General features: G+C 38.0%; 2 protein-coding genes across 3 annotated transcripts; one reads left to right on the forward strand and one right to left on the reverse strand.

Moving 5' to 3' along the window:
• Positions 1–724: 724 nt before the first annotated feature.
• Positions 725–7,146, forward strand: LOC131782186 (uncharacterized). Of its 2 annotated transcripts, none has more exons than XM_066170477.1 (11): positions 725–782; positions 1,356–1,449; positions 1,783–1,851; positions 2,201–2,459; positions 2,910–3,060; positions 3,488–3,708; positions 4,076–4,144; positions 4,688–4,969; positions 5,345–5,632; positions 5,967–6,050; positions 6,333–7,146. In XM_066170477.1, exons 2-11 carry the CDS (start codon positions 1,381–1,383, stop codon positions 6,638–6,640), a joined length of 1,800 nt encoding a protein of 599 aa, XP_066026574.1. In that variant the 5' UTR covers positions 725–782; positions 1,356–1,380; the 3' UTR covers positions 6,641–7,146. The 2 variants fall into 2 exon arrangements, with proteins under 2 accessions (XP_066026574.1, XP_058954884.2); XM_059098901.2 differs by having other exon boundaries at positions 740–782; positions 1,353–1,449.
• A 12-nt stretch (positions 7,147–7,158) lies between these two features.
• On the reverse strand, positions 7,159–18,370 carry LOC131782187 (probable serine/threonine-protein kinase DDB_G0271682). The gene is made up of 7 exons (XM_066170479.1): positions 18,329–18,370; positions 17,871–17,955; positions 11,469–11,534; positions 11,105–11,277; positions 10,323–10,410; positions 8,864–9,876; positions 7,159–8,584 (listed from the first exon to the last, which is right to left on the reverse strand). The coding sequence occupies exons 1-7, from the start codon at positions 18,362–18,364 to the stop codon at positions 8,387–8,389; spliced, it is 1,659 nt and encodes a 552-aa protein (XP_066026576.1). The 5' UTR covers positions 18,365–18,370; the 3' UTR covers positions 7,159–8,386.
• Between the last annotated feature and the right edge of the window lie 52 nt (positions 18,371–18,422).

An 18,422-nucleotide genomic window follows, 5' to 3' on the forward strand; every position in this document is an offset into this window, starting at 1 on the left:
AGTGATTGAGGGACTTATCGACCTACTTAACAACTGACTGACTGACTGATTGATTGACTGACTGACGGAGTTAATAACTGAGAGGATAGTTTGATAGTTGACGGAACTAGCCCCTTTTCGGTGGACAGAAATCCACCATGTACACTCTTTTGCTTTCTTCAATGATTCCAAGAAATCCCATAGTTCATTTCTGTAATTGGGTCTATTTGATATTGTTGTCCTTTGAAACCTGGTTTGAATCCACAGCTAGTCTCCCAGATAAAAAAAAGTCTTTCGAAATAAATCAATAGCACCTCACAATGTCTTTTAGTTGTAATTTAGTTCAAGACCAAAACAGAAACGAATGAAAAAACACTTTGCGCGAGCGATACTTTTAAGACTGGTTTCTTTGAACGCAAGGCAAATGTCTATGGACACCATAAACTGATGAATACAATCAAGAAAGAGAAAATCAGTCAGTGAAAGAAAACTCCTGTACATTGTTCCAAAAGGTAATACCTAAGCGTCTTTAAAATAACACAAAATACTTGGTATTCGAAATAACCGCGCACTTTGAAGATATTCGACATTGTTCGTAGTTGATCATGAACTATGGTGTCCACTGAGATGGAAAGTGATATGACCATATATGGATGTGAAAAAAGCCTCTACAAATACCACTGACCTCTGAAATTACCCGTTAAACTGACCTGCCAATAAGGTCAAGAATAATGTTTCGTAATGTCTTTTGTGTGTTATTGTTTGTTCTTTGTTCCTTTTCGTTAGTGACAACAATGAAAACGGTAAGTAATATTTACAAACGTGTAAATTGGAACTTATATTACCATATCAGAATGCAAAGCAATTCAATTTCGGATAGTTTAAAGACTAAGATAAATATTGCGGGCGAGAAATACTCATCCAAGACCTTTTTTTAAACCACCAGCTTAAAATATCAGTACTAATTCATTTCAAGCTTTCCACTTGTTTGTTGGCGAATCTTATCCATGTACCTAAGAATTTTAAGAGACATTTCGAATTCAATAGTTTTTCATTCTTTGTTAAGGCGCGGAATATGGTCATATAAAAGTATAAGGTACATAAAAGTATAGGGAAAAAATTGTATCAGTCCATTTTACTGCGGTAATATTTGTTCAAGTTTAACACATGACTTATTTGACTGGCTAGCAGGTGATGTCGTTTTAAAGTGTACGCTCTTACGGCACCAATTACCAATTTTAATTGATAACATGAATCAAGTCTCGCCACGAATTCAGAAGTAACACAGCTGTCGGAATGGTTTTTCTTCGGAGTTTGTCAAAGTATTTCATTAAGAAGTACGCAATCCACTTACTTGCTCTTATGTCTTACAGCAGAATTCTGAGTGAGATTTTAAGAGCAATGAATTTGCTAACCAGGCGGAAAAGCTTAGTGATACTGATTCTTTGGCTGTGTATAGAGTTTTCTGAGGTATGTGATTTTGTTTTTACAAATGTACGAAACCACAATTATTTATTTCCATGAAAAGATACCTTGAATCTCTTAAGAAACACTTGTTTCCATGAAGTGGTATCGAATCGAATTGACAGTTTTATCATCCAGTCTGCTTGCTCCGTAAGACTTTTTCGTGCCTTCTTTCTGCCTGTTTCGTCGTTTCTTAAGTAGAGCTGTCTATGCCTATCACAGTCTATCATCACAAAATTTATTTTGACTCGAAAGATAATTGACTATAATAGTATTTTTTGGGTCAGTAACCAAGAAGAATTATATTTAAAAAAGTGAATTATGTTATTTTACGCAAAGGCTGTGACAGACTTTCAAAATCTAATGGCAATATGGCGTCATTACAGTGGTCAACTAATGGACGGAAATGTAAGTGGCATTTTTTTCGGTGTTAAATGAAAAATAAAAATTGTCTTAAAAGTTAAATGAATTTCATTTTTTTCTGTCTCAAACTGTGATAACCTATTTTCCGCTTGGACAAGATTGCTTTGTTTGGAGGCTGGTGTAAATTTCCTGTGTTGTTTGATATTCAGCGTCTTTTATCTTGCATGGCGGTCAGTTTGATGCACGAAGGATCCGGCCACAAAACAGTGCTAAAATAGGATAAAAATAAATAAAAAGAACGAAATATCCATACCACATGAATGCCTGTAAAGTGTGTTTTGTCTTTTGTAGTTTACGTCTGTTGATGTAACTGTTTCTATCTATCACAAAACAGAGCTCCTACAATGGTTATTACAAAGGAGGTGGAGCGTGTTCGTTAGACCCCCTAACATCAGACTACAGCCATAAGGGTTGGATCAAGGTCGCAGCAAGTGATGGAGAGTTTCAAAAATCACTTGGCTGTGGAATGTGCGTGGAAATTACAGGTCAAGGAATTCTTGCCGATCTTACTGAAAAAGGAAGAATACCAAAGACACCAATCTTAGGCCCAATATACGCGTTTGTGATCGATCGTTGTGGAAACTGTAAACAAGGTAAAAGTAATCGCGTGTCAATTACTTTTCTGCATTAAGGATGACAGGAAAGAATAGCGATATCTCACTCGGAAAATTTATTGAACAATCACGTACTTAGATAACCGACAATGCTACAGACCCGTTTTCAGTTTTGAGAGCCATTTGCTGTGGCATACATTAACAATTTCTCTTCTTCCTTATTTCTGGTTCCTGATACACGTTTCTTTGCGTTGTTCCTGAGGCATTTCCACGCAGTCATGAGATATTTATAGGGATCAGAAACTATGGTTAAAAAGAAGTATTCTGTAAAGGGGAAATAAAAGGAGAGAGAAACCTTGCTTCAAATACTTTTAAACGACTAAAATTTCGCATGAATGAGTTACTTTATCCCGAAAACAATAATTTAATAAATGACATCTACTTATTCCCAAGCCGAAATTTACACTCTACCGCGTCAATTTATCTCAGGGTTCGACTTGTATACCCCTGGTTCTGACCAGTGGAAGACTCAGTTCAAAGCGATCGATTGTCCAACAGTTTCCGGCATAAATGGAAACATCAAGTTCAGATTCGTGGAGAGCAACCCATGGGCTATGAAATTGCAAACTCGAAATTCCAGGCAAGTTTTATCTGTGATATACGTGCCAAATTAAAATTAAAAGACGATCACCGCCCATATATACTTTTCACTGGTAGGGTTTACAATCTGCGACTGGTCATTCTGGAGTTCATTCAATTATTTCGTTCTTGTTGTGATTAGGTCCTTTGATGAGTTTGGCGATCCATCATATAATTACCGTTACTGAAGTCAAATCTGTAACGGCTTTTATAGATGTCTCGTGATTAGTTGTACTGATCGCAATGTGTGAAGCCATATTTTTGCTCGTGACTGTTCTTATATCTTACAAAATCACTTTGTAGAGATCTCTCCACGTGATGTTCACCATTCTTATGAGCGTTTGAGGTCCAAGTTGAAACTTGTAAATACCTAATACATATTCCTACCAAATCTATTCTCTTCAGTAGGCTTTTTTACTTTCTGCTAGGGTAGTGACGGTTGGACTAGAGATTTTTCAGAGTGGGAGATGGATTTGTCTTCCGAGAACAGATGATAATTTCTTCCTGGTGGGATCACCTAATAAAATAAATTTTCCCTTGCGAGTACGCTTGACAAGTGTTAGCGGAGAGCAAGTGGAGTCGACCATCACAGAGCTGAAGAATAACGTAGATCTTACTTCTTCTGTGCAGTTCTCAGGGTTCATAAAAGGTGGGTCACAAGTTACGAATCAGCCAATAAGAGCTATAACTAGGAATATACCTTTTATGATTTGATTAAAACATCGGTAGAATTTAGTTGAGAATATGAATTATTATTAACTCCTGAATATGAAGTTGAATGAAAAATGCCATGTTGTCTCAGAGGAAAAGGGGATATTGTGTCCATTAAGTTTATCCTCAGCTACGAACAAAGTCAGAGGGTCTAAGGCGACTTATTTTCAATCATATTTGTTGGCATTTTTCTTCGTTTTGCCCATGCAACCTCAGTTCATTTTCTATCATCTGATTTAATATCCGGTTATGGGATGCATGTCATGTCATGTCACACTAGATGTTTTGTCTCCCTTTTTTAACAGGAAGTGACCCACGTACGATCACATGTTATGGTCAAGGTCCTAACTCAGGAAAAAGTGACGACGAGACAGGTAGACAACTCACAAGATCGATTAAGCTGACAGTCGAAGTTATGGGTTTAAATGCCGTACTGGCCTGAATTTTTTTTAGGCCTTATTTTTACTATTGCTTAAGTAGTGTTCATTACTGCGAAGATCACTTTCATATTCATTTCTTTATCCGCAATTCACATATGCCATTTTTATGTATTTACATTCATTCATTTATCCCTCCACGGCTTATTAGAAACCAACATACTGACCACCTCACCGCTGCACCGGTATCGCAGAGGTCATACATGCATGGGTTCAAATCCCGTACAGGCCTGAATTTTTTTCAGGCCTTATTTTCACTACTGCTTAAGTAGTGTTCATTACTGTGATCCGCAGTTCACATAGATTATTTTCTTGTAAATTATTTACAGTCAGTCGAAATAAAGTTATCACTATATTTTATCAAAATAGTCAATAGTTAAGAGAAGTTGCTATCCCTTGCGATCAAGTCTTACCAAGAGCCATCGAGTTTTAAGCAGTTTTTTCCTCTTCACGTTCATTTTGCATTCTTGGGTTTAACAGGTGATGAGGCATTTTGCAGAGACAAACTGGATGGTTACTACCAAGATACCAGGGATTGTGTAGCATTTTATCAGTGCTTTAAAGGCACTACCTACAGACGACGTTGTAATAGGGGCCAAGTATTTAACGATATGCTAAAGTCATGTGACAATCCAACAAATTTTCCATGTCGCCAAAGATCACTCATCAGCCCTCTAAATGCTGACAAATTTACGAGTTCAGCGATATCCCCCAAGATGGAACTGAACATACATCAACCGACCCCGGATTTATTAAAAAGAGGTATGTATCTACTTTAGACACGTTGTTCGGGTTTACTATTTGATATTAACACACGCTCCGCGAGCAAGATGTTCCTAGAATTTTTGAACAAAAAATGATCGCAGAAGGGAATCTGGTCGACGATATCTTCCGATTTAAACAAGTAAAAATCGTAAAGCCTTAATTTTTTAAAAGATAAAACGTTAAATGAACAAAAGCCATGGCCCATCTATTGGTCCGGTAGTGGTTGCCAGAAAAGTGCATGAATTCCAAAAAAGCATAGAAGCTTCATCCTCTTATTGATCGAAAGAAACTATGATATAACATTCTTGATGAGAATAAGCATACGATTGTCTTTTTTGAAATTGAAAACTTTTGACTGCCCTCAATTTCCAGTGGACGAAACCTTCTGTGTTACTAAACTTGATGGCTTCTACGAAGACCCCAACAACTGTACATCATTTTACCAATGTCTGAATGGCAGAGCTACAAAGAGACACTGTTTGAAAGGAATGGTGTTCAATGCTTTACTGAAGTCATGTGACACACCACAGAGCTTTCCATGCCGGACGACAGAAGGCACTGAAGTTGGGCAATCAGAATCCACTGAACCGGAAGTCAAACCAACTCACCGCCAAGGAATGGACACGGGTGAAAGCCTGGGCATGAGCAATCTTGCGACGGGTAGGCATATCAAAAGTTTAGTCGAAGAAACACGATTTTTTTTTATTCTTCCATCATACTAATTAAATCTAGAAACACAAAAATGAACAATTCTTCCAAATTTTTAAATCTTAAAGTGAGAATGAAAACCATCCTTTTCTGCAGCTATGTTGCTGTGGGACTGGGGCTAAGGACATGAGACTTATAATCGGCGGGAAATCGAGTAGCCAAGAGCTTCCAAACTGTCCTTGACAGTTTCATAAATATAAGCCCGCAGAATCCTTGATATGATACAAGACCAAAAATATAAATGGACACTTCTCAAACTCTTTCTTTGCTTTCTATCCTTTTTCAGACAGAAATGGAAACACGCCATTGACACCAGTAAAACCAGTTAGACCAGCCGTAAAATCCGACGCAAATACCAACGAAGTAACAGGTAGAGTGAGCGCTTTATATCTGCATTCGTTTTGAATGCACCGGTATATTACCGTTGACAATAAAACCAATATGAAGTCGAGATTATGAAAATCGCAAACTACATCAGACTTAACTGAAGAAATAGATGGTGCCTTAGAGAGTGTCACTCAGTCATACAATGACCTGTTAATATTCAGAAGACGTATTCTTGAAACTTTATCTTGAAATGAAACAGTCAAGCTCATAACGAAGCAATCATCGTTAACACGCACCTGTTTCTTTCTATTCTGTATTTTAAAAGTGGACAAGGAGTTCTGCCTAGAGAGACCTAGCGGAAATTACGCGGACCCATATGACTGCTCAAGTTTCTACTCGTGTTCATTGGAAGAGACGAAGAGGGAGACCTGTCCGAGAGGTTTGCACTATAACTACAACACGGGCGAGTGTGATTGGCCCTTTAATGTTAAGTGCACCCCACCCCCACCCTATAAACCTCGGATACGTAAAGTATCTGTGTACAAACCAGGAAACGATAAGGCCATGACTATCAATGGATTCATAACACATATCATGGCTGTGGCAAAGAGACGCACCATCCGGAAGGTGTAGAAGAAACACGGCTCAAGGGATGCGAGATAGTGCTCGGACTAATACACAGACATTCACGCATTTAGGGTTTCAAACTCCAACCATTTTTGTAATGGGCAAACCGGTCGGAAGACAGTTCATTTTGCCAATCACCTTTGATGAATGTGATTTCCGAGACAAACGAACTGATCGTTTCTAACTCAGAAATTCTCTATTTGACAACAATTAACAACAGTCTCTTTTAGATGCACTCTCATCCAGACGATCATAACGCAAGATAAACTACTTTTTCCCCTTTACGAATGCATATGGTTAACGATGGTTAAACATAACTCCCAACGGCAAGAATGATATTTCTTAAAACATATTTCTCAAATCCACCTCTCCGTGAAAAAAGTCTTTCATAAAACAGTTGCTAAGCAAAAGAAAGTCGACTACAGGGAATACACCGAGTGACGGGATTTGAGAGGATATTACAGAGTTGAAATTATATAATTTGCGTCCATAAATATTTGAGTTGCAAAGCACTTTATTAAACAATCGTTCACATAAATAACTAGTTCTGCCTTGGTTCTCAGGCATTCAGTGGTGGTTACGATTGCTGGCTACAATCCATGTGAGAACGCAAGTCTAGCATTAGCCAGTGAGCTTTCGCACATTTTCAAAAAACGTAAATTTTCTAAACTGATAGTCTAAAAAACTGGAGGAAAAAATGAAAAAAAAGCAAAAGAGAGAAGAAAAAAAAACCGCTGCTAACGAAAAAAATTTATCCGCAAAGAAATAAAAGCTAGAATAGATAATAAACAACATTGTCTTATACTTGCAGGATGCTTTTATATGCACTGATACTTACTTTACTTATCCTAATATTATAACAACCTAGACTACATTATCAACACATTTAGATAGCATAACGAGGTGCAGGATGTTATCAAATAGAGTCGAAGTTGTATTAAGCGGCACCCTGTATTTAGCGGTCGGTACTCAAAGTCCTATAATTTGTTCCCCACAACCACTGTATTTTTCACCTCTATTAAGTGGTTACCCTTTACTAAGACCCAACGGCCTGTTCGTTTTGTCCTCTACCTGTAATGAACGGTCAGTTAATAAGGGAACATTAAATAACACTAAGAATAATATTTCACGTCAAATTGAATCCACATTTATCCCCTGGTATCAATGTTGGTGATATTATTGAACGAACTTGTGTCAGTTAAGGCATACAATAACTTTTTTTTTCCTTTCCTTTCGCAAAGTACCCTATTCTGTGGAACCTGTATTAGGCGGTCAATTTGTATTTAGAAGTCACCGAGCCATCCCCGTGGGTGACCGCTTAAAACAGGTTTAACCGTACGTACATCGTTCAACGGTAACTCTCAACCGTGGTTTTTCAGTCACAATATCATTACAATATCAAGTCTACTTATTCCAAATAATAAACCTATTTATATACAATTACAGCATTGCTGAAAAAAGAGTCTCGGGCAGCGAAGTCTTGACTCGCCGAGGCTTCTCTCTAACTTTGTCAAGTGTTGGCTCATACAGTTGAAGAACAATAAATTTGACCAAAAATAAAAGCAATAATTAAAAGTAAAAGATTCTTTACGTCCAAAGGGTATTTAATCTTATCGATCTGTTTAAAATGCGAAAATGTAATTAGAAGCAGTTTTGGCAATGTAAACGTGGCAGTTCTGCATTGTTCTGTGAGATAGCCAAAATTCAAAAGAATGATAAGTGGTCATACGTTAGATCTTGAACAAACCTTTCTTAGACTAGCTGTTCTAGTTCTTCAATGATGGCTTCCATACTGGGTCGCGCCTCAGGATCTTGATTAATACATCGACGAATGAGACTTCGAAGAGCGCGGTCTGTCACCATGGCGACCTGCTGGTCACGCCTGTGAGGATCTGGCAATTCCCGATTGCAAATCTCACAGAGAAGAACTCCGAAACTATACACATCGACCTCGAAACAAAAGATATAGACAAGACGAGTAAAAAAAGATATTTTGCTTTGGCGATGCGCCTTCGATACTGCTGATCCTAGGTTTCGTTCGTATGCCGAAGTATTTTCCATAATTTTAACCAACACATGTAGGATAAATTCCTCTCAGGGAAGTTTATGTCTATTTTTTTGCGCAACCTCTCATGACAAACGTTTTCAACATCTTATCATGAGTCCCAATATAAGGACTAATAGATGACTTTAAAACTGATATCAATACCAAATCTACACTAGACATACCTTCACAGTTTGACTTTTAGTGTGGGCTTCAGGTGCACTGTAAATCATAGCACCAGGACCAGCTGTCATGGTCTGCTGCATAAAGTTAGCAGTTCCATAATCTGACAGTTTGCCTCGCCATCGGTCGGCTTGTCGCCATAGCAACACATTGGCACTGCTGATGTCACGGTGAATTATGGGAAATGGTTCTTTTAAATGAAGGTAGTTTAGCGCTAGAGCTACATCCAGAGAAATAACAGACACTTCAGTACTGGAAAGAGATTTTTGCTCTAACAATGCTCGTAAACTCGATTCCATGAGCTCTGAGACAAAGAGAGGACTTCCTTCGTCGTTTGTTGCTCCAATGAACTGCAGCAAACACGGATGGCGGCATCGTGAAGCAATGTTCATTTCTCGCTCAAACAATCTCCTATTATGAGGGGACAGAATCATCTCGTGGATTTGTTTGACGGCTACGACACAGCCACGATACTTTCCTTCGACAACACTTCCCCAGGCTCCCCTCCCAAGGCACTTATCTGTAAGCTGAATTTGATCGCGTGATATGATCCATTCAGGTGACTGTTTGCGTAGAGTTTCATTTAAAACTCGTTGAGTTGTTGAAAGAGATATCTCCAGTTCATTTATTTCCTGATCTTTAATCCTCAACTGTCTCTCCAAGGCAGTAACTTGATTCTGCAAATTATCAGCTTCCTGATCTCTTTGTTGTAACTGCCCTTGGACGTCTGCAAGTTGCTGTGACATCTCCCTCAATTGTCTCTGCGCGTGTTCCTCTCGTTGTGGTTTTTTCCTCAGAAGGTTTGTTATTTCCACTCCTTTTTCTCGCAGCTGTGCTTGGAAATGTGTCCGCTGCTGGCTTAGTTCTTCACTTTTCACTCTCAGTTGTTGTTCTGCTGTCATAAGCCGCCTCTGTAAAATAATGTTTTCTTCTGTTGTAGGTGCTATTCTTGGTATGGAGGAATTCTCTTCCAGCAAGTTATGCCGTGAATTTCCAGTTTGCTGCGACTGGGTCACTAGGCAGGAGGTAAAAATATGCTGTATTGTTAACCAGGAGCCGGAATGCGAGTGTTCTATATGACTATGAGCCAAGTTACTTTCTTTTTAGTTTAGTTTCATTTTGTTTTGTTATTGTTGTTGTTGTTGTTTTTTTCGCTTTAAAAGCTCTAAAATTCATAACCACCGAAAAACATGAGATAATATGGAGGACATAGCAGATCCTGTGTTCTGGTAGGCGCATGTTCCAGAGGAACAGATAAATGTAAAGTCACGTATATGGAATACATTAGATGCAATTAATAGAAATGCATTCATCAAAAACAGAACTTAAAGCATCACGACCAAGAATATCAAAAGAAATGTAAAATTTTTCTCTGCATAGGTACTAAATCACTTTGAGCTCTTGCTCCAATATTTGGTGAGTCTATGGCCTAGTCATAAGTGCACATTATTGCTTACGTACATGCATCTGGCGTACTTGTGAAAACTGGTGGTATTAAAGTAAACACGCCAAGAAGAGTTTCAAGTAGAGTTGAAAGATTAGATCCGTTCTGAAAAAAGGGAATATGACATTTACAGGTTTAATATTGAACAAAACATATTAAATCATCACCCAGAGAGTATCTTTTGACTGTAAACCAGCCCATAGATATTAAACTTCTGATATGAGACATTGTGGATGAACATGTGTGTTTCCTGATGTTTTTTTCCCTACAAGTTTCGTACCCTTTTTCAGAAACAAATTCCAAAAACTTTTTCACGACTTTTCCAGGACTCAGATTGACTTTTTCAATACTCCAAATTTTTCCTTAAACCCTTTCATTCTTAAGATTTCAAAATCAATTTTCCTTGTAGTTTTCATTCATTCCTTACAGCGTATATTCTGAGAATTTTATTGCTTGAGTTAAGCAGATTTCCAGGACTTGTAGTCTTTTTCCAGAACTTAACAATCCTAGAAAAAGGTCAAAATATAATTCCATGACTTACCAGATTTTCCAGGGCCCAAACAAACCCTGTCTCTTCTCTTTCTCTCTCTTTTTTTAATGTGCTCACTATTAGTACTACTAATAGAATCTACACATAAATACTGAAATTCATTTTAAACCATATGGTAACCCAATATTCAAATCATCTTACACACAAAGGAAGCTTAATGATGCCAAAAAAATATATTAGATATATATTTGTGGAAAAAAAATCCTTGTTTTACAAACACACAAAATGTATATTGGTAAGCAAACATACTTCAGGAGAGTGTTTCCATTCTTGTAGATAGGGAAGGTCAACTTTGCCATTGGTATCCACATGCGGAGACGGCTTGATTGCCATTGTACTTGTCGGTGTGACGAACACTAATGGTTGAAGATAAGGATGTCCCTTCTGCAGCCAAATTTGCACTGGAATGTTGTATGCCACACCTGAAAAAAACAAGGAATTTACATCAAGTAGTGTGAAGACTGCCTCCAATGTAATATCATAATTTTTAAGACAGAACAAGTCAGCTGACTTAAACAAGCCAATGGCCATTATGGCCAATTTACATTATCAACTAACTTGATAAAACCAAATCACTCTGTGTATAAACTGGTTGACATAAATCTGATCTCACCTATGATTATAACTGGAATTGTTCCCTTTAGAGTAAATAATTCATCTTCTAACCCATCATTGTGTACTGCAGGGTAAATAAAGTAAGGAATGAATAAACTATGCATGTGCACATTTCAAAAACTTTTTCATTAGATATTACCTGCAATGGTGAAAAAAGGTTGCTGTTTCCATCAAATATGTGATAGCTTTAAAAATCCAAATAAATCTTAAATTTAAAAAAATATCTAGAACAGTAAACAGCTGTAAGCCTATCAGCAGAGTATGGCAGATGCAAGAGCATATTTTTTTTTCCTACCATACATTTAACAAGGCAGGATAGCTTTGCATGCATAAGACCTCATCACATTCTGCTATACTCTTCACAGGAAAAACTAAAGATTCGCCCCATGTAAGGTAATCCAGGACAGTGTTAGATTCTAAATTCCAAGCTGTGGATTCCGGATTCCAGGAGCTGGATTCCGGATTCTACCTGTGCAGATTCCGGATTCCAAAAGACAAAAGATTCCAGATTTTATTTTCTGGTTTGCTCCTAATTTTTGCATTTCGTCCTCTAGGAATGACTTCAATGGCCGATTTCGTTCTTGAAGAGCATGTTGTGTGAATGCATGTTTGTATAGTCATTTTTCCATAACAACATTTGGTAATTACAAGAAATATATTACAGCAAAAGAAGGCATAAATTTTTTTTCTAAAAATACCTATTGAGACTGTCCGTCTCTTAAGTCCAATGTCCATTCATTCTACATCTATTTAGCAACTCTGAAGAGGCGTACCATATTTCTTTCATTCAGGTTGCTCCAAGTTCTTAAAGTGATTTAGCGTTATCAAAAGAACTAATGGCTCATATCATTGCTTATCGTTTCTAATTTGTCAATAACTGTTGGACTAACAAGTTGTTTTAGCACAGCATAATATTCTCTAATTGGGAAAAGGTGGCCAGTTTTTGCAATCCAAAATAGACTTTATGGAGAACTGTCAACAAAACAGCTCGAAAATATTTCCCTATTTCCTTTTAAACAAAAACCATAGTATTGACGAAAAATTTAAACTGAAATATAATTTTAATAACACCCCTTGTATGTCGCAAATAAATCGCAGACTATGACTAAGAAAAGCTTGTTTTCCTATATGTAATTGGCGATGATGTTCGACGTTATGAGATTGCGAATAAAACGGCGTTCAACCAACTCAACTGTACTTAAACCTTTGCAAAATCGCAAAAGATCTGCATTTACACGGTAATTTTCCAAGAATGAGAGATTCTCTTTACTACACTTCCTTTTTTCCTTATATGGTTAGCCAAGTAAAATCACATTACGTCGTTACATTAAAATCTGGTTGTATCTTACCTTATTTGCACTGAGATATGGTGCCTTATGAAAACTTAAATTTTGTTATTCCAAATACCAAATATAAAAGAAAGCGGTTTATGTTTAAATGCCGAAATTTTGACTTAGAAATAGACCTCTCCCGCCTTTATTAATATTCAGATATATATTTTTTCAAAGTTTATCGTAATTGGAAACGTGTGGTCCGTCGCCATGTTGGAATCTAAGCAAATCCTGTGGGATTTGAATGCTGTTGTTATGTAAAAAATCTCTTTAGTCCCTCTAAATTTACACACCCATCGACCACGTGAGTGACCTGCACTCCACAGTGGTTGCATCGGTCATGATAAAACGCAGACTGCAGACCATGCAGACTGTGCAGACCGTGCAGACTGTGCAACTTTTTTGTTTGCTCTTTTAAAACTGTGATTTACATATGATTAAGGTGTATACACGATTTTCTTACTCTTTTGGTAACGTTGGGATAATTTCCAATTTTTGGACACCACATGAGGAAATTTTACGAGGTTCTTTCGAGCTCGCGTTATCTAGCAGGACAAAAGCGCGGGGTCAAGTTTCTCGAGCTCTGTGACGATACGTTTTTCTCTCCAAACTGGAGGACTGACTCTTCGCGGACGGCACAATAACAACTGGGGGAAATAACTCTGTAGAGACGACTTGGCAGCGAGAACGGAAACTCGTCACGATTTCCTGGTACACGGAGATCTACTTCGAGCGAGCTTATACGGACGTCAAGGATAAGACAATCTTTGGTTCCACAGTACTTTTATTCTAGGTCAGGCCAACAAGCGACATGACCTCTAGCATACTCTAGTTTGTAATCATCAAAGCTGTACAAGGTACTTGCTTAAGAAGTAACTGGTGCGAAGTGCTATTGTTACACAAATCGCAATATTTGAATAAGGACACAAAGGAGCGGAAAAAGTCTCTTTGAAGTTAAACGAAAACTACTTAATTATTCCATCTGTTTCTACGACGGATAGAATCTCAAAATTAAAAAAGACGAATGCAATAAACTCTAGGCTATTTACGTAGGAAACCTAGGTGCGATTTTACAGCTCTGGTATAGAAAACAATACCTATCTTAATTGCAGTAGCGCAGCTCAGGAAATAAAAAACGAAAAAGCAATTAAAGGTTTCTGCTTATTTATACAAGATTGGTTTGGAAACCATCGCATGAAAAGAAATTAAGGTTACGAGTATAAACTCAGCTGCTATCTACCATGAAAACCAATGTTTCCAGAAAGACCATTAACACTTATATTTACCTAAAAAAAACCATGTACTAGATGACAAAAGTGCCGACAAGCAGGTGCATAGTAAAAGCGAGTAATCGATAAAAATCCATTCAAAAGCTACTGTGGTTTTTTATGCATTTTTTTGATTTATTAAAATGAAAGGACTTGAAATGGTTAAATGTGAAAGTTTACGAATGAATATGTACCGAATAACACACACGGGAAAATCAGTAAATTTTCCCGTAACAGCTCATGCAGATTAGCCCCACGCGGCAAGACGTAATTTGTGTGGACCGTGACGCTGACTTAGAGGTAAGGAATGTGCTGTGTGAACGAAGCAAATGATTACCTGGATCTTCACAAGACAGCCCAAAGAACTTTACAGTAAAGAAAGTGCTGCAAGCTAAAATTGAATTTTACTAGGAGGGTTTTTGAATGGGAGTAGAAGACTGATCGATAGTTACCGAGTAGGGAACTTTGGCCATGTCAGTATCGAAGTCGATTGGGTGATAGGTCATCGATGAATTTGTCAGTGTCTCGCGAGCTGTAACAGTCGAAATTCTCCAGCGAACAAAGCACGGTCTACATGGTCTGCAGTCTGCATCTTAGCATGAAAGCCGTCTATACGATTTTAATGGATTCTGGATACATTCTTTAGCGGGATTCTGGATTCCAATGCCCAGTATTCCGGATTCCACGAGCAAAAATTTCCTGGATTCCGTTATCCGGATTACCTTACATTGGGCGAAAAGATCCATCAATGATTCCTTTGCCGGTGTCATAGCGGATTTGGATCCCCCGCGGATTTGGACCCCTGTCCAAATCCGCTAGCGGATATGGACTCCCCTTCGCAGATTTGGACCCCTCTACCAAACGTTTCTTTTAAGCATCGTTTGTATCATACTTGGTCACTAATTCTATTTGGGAGCTTTTTTCCGATGTTCTTTTCCATCACAACACAACATTCCTCAGTAAAGATAAAGAAAAAACAAAAAACAGCTATTTCGTTCCAGTTCTGCCGCATTTATTATAGCAAGTCGTACAGTATACGCAATAATTAAATGCGAACAAACTACTGCATTCGAACTCTTGGAATTGTTCCAGTAAATCTTTGCTTCTTCTAATGCGAATCAACATTAATACGAAACGTCATAACATTGGTGGAGACTGTTGCATCCAGTCACAAAAATAACTCTGATTTTCTAATTAAATTACATTAAACAGTTCCTGAACAAGAACGAAGTAACAACTCCAACTAAAAGTCGTTCGTAAAGCCTATGGTAAGTAAAAATGTTTCTATTCTGAACAATTGGAACTCTCAGCTTATTTCAAAGGCAAATCAACATTAATGTCTACGTCCTAACAAAAGTGGCGACTATTACATCGAACTCAATCTTATTTTCTAATTTCAACGCATATTAACCGTTGAGAAATAACACCTTAACACTCGGGCATTGAACAATAACAAAATAAATTAAAGTCAAAAGTTTGTCTTCTATTGAATCTAAAGGTGTTCGACTATCGCGGAAAGGGTCATTTCCAGCTGCCAATTGCATGTTTTGAATCAAAAACATACTTTAGAACATACTTTAGTACGCACTGGAACGTAAAGTATTTCTACTAGAACGTCAAGGATGATGTTTCACTCAGTTTTGCTGGGGGTCTAAATCCGCGGAGGGGGGTCCATTCCGCTAGCGGATTTGGACGGGGGGGGGGGGTTAATATCGGGGGGTCCAAACCCGCTAGGACACCGGCCGAAGTCAAAGAATGGATATAAAAGTCAATTTGATTGACAAGTTACATACTAATTTAGGTAATTATCTGTTGTGTAAGCGTCTCGTCTTACACGCTACCATGAAAATTTGCTATTCATTTAATCGTTCGCTGGTGGAACTTGAGGGTTTAGTTATCGAGAAGACCGAAGTTGCATATCTCAAGTCGTTCCCTTGCATAGTTGTAAAAAAGACATTTCAAGTCACTTGAGGAGTTGCAAGTTTTCAAATTCATAAAATGAAGTTGATCTTACTTGCCGGCATCTTCGAGACGCCAACAGATATCGATTATCGTACAATTTGCCCCACACGTAGATGTTGGGTAGAGTTGTGGTTCCAATAGTAGATGTAGAGTGCCTAAAGAGGTGTCCAGCCATTGCAATGGTAAGGTTAAGTCGATTCCAAAAGCCGATAGGGGAATTGACAAGCGTGTATCACAGGCAGAACTCAAGATGTCAGGAAAATTCATACAGCCTGGCTCCGGTAAGTAGGTAACTTACCGCCGTGAGAAAAATTACGCGTCCCGTCAGACCTAGGTCTCGATTGGGAATTGGTCAATAGGCTACCAAAAATCCAGACAGAGGCGGAATTTTCTATACTAATATTTGAACACTTTGTTGGCTTCCCGCCGTTTGGCGGGACGCGTAATTATGCACACGGTGCTAAAGGACCCTTCCGCACAAGCCACTAGAGGCCGACAAAACTTGTTTCTCTTCACCCAAAATCACATCAAAATTTGTCCTTGCTAAATTTCAAGTGTGCTGCACGTATCAACACCCCTTGTAACTTGTAGCAAGATAGAATTCCGTGAGCTACATTGTTGCAGTCGCTGCGCGCTGGACAAAATCTTTGAAATTGACACTTTCAATCGCTGTTCGCAGGGGTGGTCTGGCCAAAAATTATTTTTGGCTTGTGGCGAAGCAAAAAAAGAGAATTGGAGAACAACTAAACTATTTTTGAAACATGTGTCCTAAACTCTTTTCATGGGCAAAAAGGTCGGGAAGGTCGAGAGGACCGCTCTTAGCGAGAGTGGCACTTAATACTATAAATTATAGCATTGAAGCAACTATAGCATTGAAGCAACAACCCGCTTTAAACTGCTTTGCTGCCACTGAAACAACGATTAGTGACCACAAAAGGCATATATTCTAATATTTTCAATTCAACATAAACAAAAATCTCTTTCCAGGATAAATATTCATTTGTGTCATTATAAATTATTGCGTGACTAACTTATGATGTAAATAGGGGAGGGGAAAACGCAGCGCAAAACCTGGGCTCCTGTCAAAAAGTAATACCCAGGCATTATATAATGATCGAAACAGCTAAAAAAATCATAAATAAACAAGGTAAGACTATTATGTTAGATTTTTTATAAATTGTAGTGATTTATGCCTGTAAACGGTGGCGACAAGTAGGCTCACCGTGCATATTTCATAGTCGCTAGCAAGTAAATTTTGCCGGTTCGTCTCAAAATAGAAGAACACAATTACACAAGGAAATTTGTACATGAACTTTTTAACCATCCTTTTGTCTTTTAAAAGCTCGAAGCTCAGTAGATTCTGTCATGTCGGTCATTGTTAAAACTGTCTTTGTTTTGATGTTACTTTTCGACATAAGAAAAGTATGTCTGACAAAAATATTTACCAAAGAATAAACATTTCTTTGCCAGCTCCAGTAATGACAGGGGATTAAGTTTAGATGATAAAGCAAAGGATTATGTTGACAGAAATACTGGAGGTCAAGTTTATTCGTTACATGAGGTCACACAACTAGGGTAATATTTACGATGAAAATTTGCATATTTGAGCGGTCGAACGAAAAAAATCATTTCTCGAAAAACTGAAATATATTTTCACAAAAAAAACTACACCACAATTATCAGGAAATATTGGGCTACAAAATATGAAAGTAGGAGTAAAATCGAATTTTGGGCAAATTTGATTTGACATCCCCTCTTAAATTTGTTAGCTGCACTCTCAAAAAGACAGGATTAGAATTTTCTTTTACTGCATAATTATTATTACAGAATATCACTTACCAAACCTTTCTTGAAATGGCAGTAAGGCAGGATAATGGCGGAGAGCCTCTACCACATCGGCTTCGCAGAGCTTGAATAATCCATACTAAATTTATATCGTAAAAGAGGTTATTGCTCATCACGGTGGTAAGTAATAATAAACTGTTTAATAGTTTGTCTCACGATGTAGTCACTCGAGATTTAGATCGCGATGTTTTGACTGCTTTCTGCTAGTCTTCATCAGGCAATGGGGTCGACTTCTCACGCGTTACTGTTGCTGTAATTATGTTATGAAGCAAGATTACATGTACACCACCGAACTACACACAGACACACACACGCAGTTTCCGTCGGTGATTTGTCGAAGTTTTTAGGAATTGGAGAGGAAAAAAAGTTCCCGAGGTGAGAGAGAGAGAGATATGGGGGAATTAAAAGGAACTGAATGATGATCAGTCATGAATAATTACACTATAACTTACCTTAGCGAGACCTCTCCGAATCGACCCAACGTCCATTTTGACGAGCGAAAATTCCACTTTCGTTCCCAGGGCATATCATTTCGTACAGCCGTCA

This window comes from Pocillopora verrucosa, chromosome 7 (assembly GCF_036669915.1).
Source record: "Pocillopora verrucosa isolate sample1 chromosome 7, ASM3666991v2, whole genome shotgun sequence".
Classification (NCBI taxonomy): domain Eukaryota; kingdom Metazoa; phylum Cnidaria; class Anthozoa; order Scleractinia; family Pocilloporidae; genus Pocillopora; species Pocillopora verrucosa.